The 6,611-nt window shown below is 37.2% G+C and overlaps 1 protein-coding gene across 1 annotated transcript; it reads left to right on the forward strand.

Moving 5' to 3' along the window:
- Positions 1-5,881: 5,881 nt before the first annotated feature.
- On the forward strand, positions 5,882-6,157 carry LOC139856834 (non-specific lipid-transfer protein 2-like). Its single transcript, XM_071845544.1, has one exon. The coding sequence runs from the start codon at positions 5,882-5,884 to the stop codon at positions 6,155-6,157; it is 276 nt and encodes a 91-aa protein (XP_071701645.1).
- The last annotated feature ends 454 nt before the right edge of the window (positions 6,158-6,611 follow it).

Raw genomic sequence — 6,611 nt, forward strand, 5'->3', positions numbered from 1 at the left:
ATCCATAGAACCCTGTTGCAAATTTCCCAACTCATTACGCATTTTCGACAAATCAGCTGAAGTCCAGAACTCCTCGAAGAATTCCTTCTTAAACCCGTCCCACGATAACGCCATAAACGGTTCACCACCGACAAGATCAATCTTACCATCCAACCAATCTTTTGCCCTACCCCGCAACAAACTAGTAGCGAGTCTCGTCTTCTTCTTAAGAGGGCATTCAATAGTACGAAAACACCCTTCGACATGCGAGATCCAAGTTGTGCTTATCAAAGGATCCGATTTTCCGTTGTACATCGGAGGTTTAGTCCTCATGAAGCTCTTAAGATTTTCACTACTACTCCGAAATTCGAAATACTTCCTATCCATTTCTTCTCGAAACGTACTCATTTGCTCCACAATGGCGGCCGCAACTCTAGCGTTAAACTCCGCGTCGTTCGTCTCGATCCCATTTTCCGTCGCCATTCTAAGGAATGCAAAGCGATTAGATCACGGACGTATAAAACACACACACCACACCGGTCCATCTTGCTAAACACTCGTCGTACATCACTTGTTAGATACGATTTGCGCCCGTAATAAGGTTTGCAAGTCCTTATTATGCATACACGCCATATCGGCTCGTTAGTACAACGACCGCCTCGCTCGATGATATATGTAAACGCAAAGATAAACAAAACACAACGCAATCACATATTAATAATATCCACATATTAATATAAACGTTAGTCCTCCTACAAACAAGGCACTAACTATAACCCATTCCGACCCGTAATCCTACAAGTCCCGCAACAAATTAAGCACACACAAAAGTCTAAGTCTAGGCAGCTATCTCAAGTCACCTAAATCCCTTAGACCATGCTCTGATACCACTTGTAACAGCCCCAACCCGTATTAAAACCGGCCCATAAAAATTTTTCCTTTTAATACGCGTTAAATAATACTTTAGGTCCCAATTGTGTTTTCATAAGCATCTTTAATACAATAGATGGTTTATTAAACCTTAAAACAATTAATGCACTAGTTAGTTGTCCAAACGGACATACACGACCTGACTAGTTTAGTTTCCAACCAAAACCGAGCATGGTGATTTGGGACTACGCTATCCAAGTCCTAATCGAATACAAAAGCAAGATCTTCTAAGCAACCTAGCCAAGATCTCTAATCCCCAAGCTTACCCGAGCCGCCAAGCATGCGAACCTATAAAAATATCAACAACGAGAGGGTAAGCTAACGCTTAGTGAATGATAATATACTAGATACATATATATGTATAAAATGGACACGCCACACAAATATCAAATACCGCATACCGAAGCATCCATGTATAAGGCAACTATACTAAGCATACCGTACGATCTCTAAGCAACAAGCTAAAGATATCAACAAAGTATAAGTTCACCAACGACGATGTGAACAACGCCAATAAGCTACACCCGGAGGGTTAGCTACATCACGACAATACAACATTATACGTATATAATATATATATATATATATATATATATATATATATATATATATATATATATATATATATATATATATATATATATATATATATCTCGAATAACATAATTTGCTTACGCTTACAACACAATAACCATGGTTAACCAAATCTTCGCAAGGGAATGACTTCGCGAAACAAGTCATCGATGTTCATAACAACCGTTAGCTTCCAAACACGACTATGGCATGCTAACTCCCGAGGTGTTCCAAAAACGGCTATGGCGTCACCCCCAAGTGTTCCAAAAACGGCTATGGCATCACTTGATCAATGTGTGAGTAAAACACGGCTATTACTCACAATCATGTGCACAAACACGGCTATGTGCAACAATTAATACGGGCAACAACGTGGGAGTAAAACACGGCTATTACTCACCACCATATGCACAAATACGGCTATGTGCATAATTATCAATTGGACAAAACGGCTATGTCCCACAACTATGGTCACAAAAACGGCTATGTGACACCATTACTACGGGCACATAAAACATATACATACATACATAGATATTCCACTCACAATATTAACCGTTCGCCATTGGGGTTATATAATCCACATCACGCGCCCATGTGATAACGTACACACAAAGTGTGCACCTCGAAAAGGTAGTCAACCAAAACGCACAACCGTGCCAATTGGACCTATACACAAGTCCAACAATTCCACCTATATGAGAAGTGAGCTCTATAACCGAGAACCCCTTCACCCGACCCGCACCCATCCTACACATACATATGCACATAGGATATTAACACTCACCTTGTTGCCTTGATGAAACGCTTCCAAATAATCCGCAACTCGTTAATGGAAAGCGCCTATTCCGTAATCATAAATACCACAACACAATTAGGATGGATTTACAAACCAACCCAATTCGACACTTAGTGCAATTTCGACCCAAATGCACTTCCAAGCACAAACCGTGCCCAAACTAACCAATAATCACTAACACAAGTGATAATGGTCCTAATATGCCAATTAAACCCGAACACAAGTGTTAAACACTTATCGTTCTCAAAAATCGCCCATAAACCCTAATTTTGACCCATAAAGTCAAAATCTCACCAATTACAAGTTTTGACACCAAAACGTATTTAACTCGATTTTATACTTCAACTTAATCCATTTTAAGTTTACAAACCTCATCGAATCGACATTCGGGTCATAATCCTCAACAAACCCTAATTTTGACTCTAGTCAAAATTAGTCAACCACGAAAACCCTAAAAGTCTCCAAAACACCAATAATCACTAATGCTAGTGATTATACACCATTCTCAAGTCTTAAACATGGTTAAATCATTAACCAACCCAAAACCCGCCTTTAACACTTACAAACCCGAATCTTGGTGTTAATCTCCAATTAACAACTAAATAGGTTCCATCTATGAATCATACAATCAAATGCCCCAAATTTGAATGATGAACACGAAAATGAAATTCGGAGTTAGAGCTTACCACTAGTATCACCGTGTAGCTAAGAACGAGGAGAACACAATTGTTAACTACGCCAAAGATCAACTCCCGATCCTTCCTTTCCAAAAATCCTTTTGAAATCAAATGGGTGTTTGAGTTTTGAGAGAAAAATGAAAAGAAAAGGAAAATGAAATTAGGAAAAATGAATGAGTGGATGAGGTTAAAGCCTCAAATCTGGCTCAAACGTGAAAAGACCAAAATGCCCTTGCTTCTCATGTAATATTACAAAAATCCGGCACCAGTTTGCCCAGAATGCCGCGCCGCGGCCTTAAATGTCGCGCCGCGACATTTGCCTAGTTCTGGGATCATTTTTTAACTAACTTCTGATCTGGATTCTTTCGAAACGCCGCGCCGCGGCTCCATTTGTCGCGCCGCGACACTCAACGTGTCCTGACTCATTTTCTCGCATACAAGACTTTAACACCCGAACATGTATCGAACCCTTCATACGCCTGTCGTACATACACAATACACCTATAAATCATATACGGGAAAAACGGGGTGTTACATTATAAAATCAAATTGATTTTATTAAACACACTAAAATACGATTACATTATAAAAAATCCTAAATTACTTTATTTTTATAAATTCCTAGAAATAAAATTCCAACTAGTTAATGAGTCGAAAATTTGGTGGAAGAGCCCATATATGCTAGGTTAAGTCTGCTCGAAGTTGATTTTGCACATTTCTATCGCGTATTTCCCTAGATCGTGTTTCGCGATCACTATTTTGATTCCTAACATAAGCCGGTTGGTTTTCTGGCTCTCTTAGACACTCTTTGTCGAGTAAAGTTATAGCAAAATTGTTATCCGCTTGGATCATATTGTGCAATAGAACACAACAATATAATATGCGGGACATTTTTTTGGATTTCTATGTTCGTCCAGGCACACGTAATATGTTGAATCTACCTTGAAGAACACCGAATGTGCGCTCGACATCCTTTCGTCGGTTGGGGATGAAAATTCCTTAATTAATGTAGCCCAATGTGGATAAATACCATCAGCTAGATAATAACCGTGTGCGTAGTCATGACCATTTACAATAAATGGTGCACGTGGAGCTGTACCGTTCTTAATAGAATCAAATAAAGGTGATATGTTTAACACATTTATATCGTTGTTGGAGCCTGCTACACCAAAATAGGCGTGCCATATCCACGTATCATACGAAGCTACAACTTCGAGTATAATAGATGCTTTTTTTTATGACCACTCGTGAATTGTCCTTGCCATGCGACAGGACAATTCTTCCATTCCCAGTGCATGCAATCCATGCTTCCAAGCATTCCTCTAAAACCGTGTTTAGCTTCTAGATGTTCATATATTCGTTGAATATCGCGTGCAGTTGTTTTTCGTAGATATTCTTGTTGGTATAGTACAAATAAGTAACACACAAACAAAAGTTTTCTAAACACATTAATGAGGTTTGCTCACTAATTTTTAAATATTCATCGAACATATCCCCTGCTGTACCGTATGCCAATTAGCGTAACACCGATGTGCACTTTTGGTATATATTAAAACCTTGATGACCAGTAGCGTCAGCTCTTTGATTAAAGAAATCAAAGTGCGCGGGCAAAGGATTAAAAGAGCATTCAGATATACCTTGTATGATACGTAGGAATAATTGCGAGCGCATTCGAAAACGTCTCTTAAATTTGTGAGGATGATACGTAGGAGTTTCACAAAAAATAGTCTTTTCATAGATTACTTCCAGCTCCTTCACGATCTCTATGAAGATACATACGGGGTGCTCGTGGGGGTCTTTCACTTGTGCCTTCGTCAGCTTCTCGATCTAGCTCTTCGGCGTACGCACCCAAAGTTTTTAATAACAAATCGTCGTCGTCCGAAGAATCTGCGGCAATAGCTAAATAAGCATCCATTTTTTATCTTTTGTTTTCAAAATTGATGAGTAAAATAAATATTGAAGATGGAGTATATATATGAAATATGAGATATGAAGTTGGAGTATATAGTCTGTACATATATATATGAAATATATGGGAATATATCTGTTCCAATATTAACGTACAAAATAAAATATGAAACAAATGTTTCCTTCTGCTACCTCCACGTCGACGAATCACCTCGCACGCCAGAATTTCTTCCCGTGCAATTGCACAGCACGCCAAAAAAATTGCCCCCTAACACGCCTTGTTAATGGTGTGTTAGAGGCGTTTCTCCGGCACCCTCGAGCTTACAGGCTCTGTTATTCATAGTCTAATGCGATGATCTACGAAAAAAAAGTATCTTTTGGCTTCAAGTAATAGCGGCTACAGTCAAAGAAAAAGGGTTTTTATTGTTTTTTTTACGGCAAAATAAAAAAAAATGTTGATGGTTTTTGTGTTTCATATAAACAATATTTGATAGTTATAAACAATATTTGATATTGTTGTTTGACTTGATGTGTAGACCAATTATAGAGGTGTTCTACTTTGGACACTGGTACGTGGACATTGCTAGGTATATCTAAACTCCACTTTGTACATTATTTATTTGACAATTATTAGTAGTATAATTGAATAATGGCGGAAACTGTTAATCGTGTAAAGTTTAATTGAAAGTTTATTTATGTTTATTTTTTATCAATGCGATGCGTTTATAGAATTTAAAAGTAAACACGATTTTTCATCAATATGTAACAACTCTTTTAGCATCCATTTTCATTGTTAAACCTACCAAGCTACAATGCTCAGTAAGAACAAGCTTGTCACATAAACAACGTGAATTAAATGAAATACTACTATAAGTAGACATTATACAATATCTTAAGATGTAGTAATAATTAGTTATAACAACGCAAATTAGAACTTAACTCAATTCTCCCATTACTTCGCTACATTATCAGAGACTATATATAGGTTTCAACAACAATATATATGTTGCTAAACATGAAAATGCTTAAATTAGCATTATACATCGTGCTCATCATCAACTCCCTGTTGTCAGCTAAAGCAAAAACGGATTGTAACCCGATTCAGCTAATTCCGTGTGCCACCGCAATCCTATCGTCCAGCGCTCCATCAGAAGCGTGTTGCGTAAAGATCAAGGAGCAGAGGCCTTGTCTTTGCAAGTACATCAAGAATCCAAGATTGCAGAAGTTCATCAACACTCCTAATGCAAAAAAGGTTATTAAAAATTGTGGAACATCTTTCCCCACTTGTTAATCATAAATCTCCCTCACACTTTTCTATGTTTAGTCTGTTTGTATACGTCTTTATCGTTATAAGATAATTAAAATCGAAAACGAAGTTTTAATACACACTTCATTGATTCATGTAAATTATTCACTCCATTATCTACGAATCAACCCAATATATAAAGATCAATTGTTCTGCAACTAAAATACGGCTTTATTAATATCTAGCCTTCTTTAATCAAGTTTAACAGAGGCCAGGCTAGAAAGTTTAAATTTGGTCTCCATAGATGATATATCATCTAATTTTTTTATTTTTTTCTTTTTTACTAAGTTCTCCTTTTTAAACTCTGAATATAGTTCATTGATTCTAATTCCATTTCATTGATTCTAATTTGAGGTAACATAAAAGTCAATATTTTCTAATAAAAGGTATATCGTTTTTTTCTTTATTCAAAAGGGTATCTGATTTGAATTTAATGCGT

This window comes from Rutidosis leptorrhynchoides, chromosome 7 (genome assembly GCF_046630445.1).
Source record: "Rutidosis leptorrhynchoides isolate AG116_Rl617_1_P2 chromosome 7, CSIRO_AGI_Rlap_v1, whole genome shotgun sequence".
NCBI classification, from domain to species: domain Eukaryota; kingdom Viridiplantae; phylum Streptophyta; class Magnoliopsida; order Asterales; family Asteraceae; genus Rutidosis; species Rutidosis leptorrhynchoides.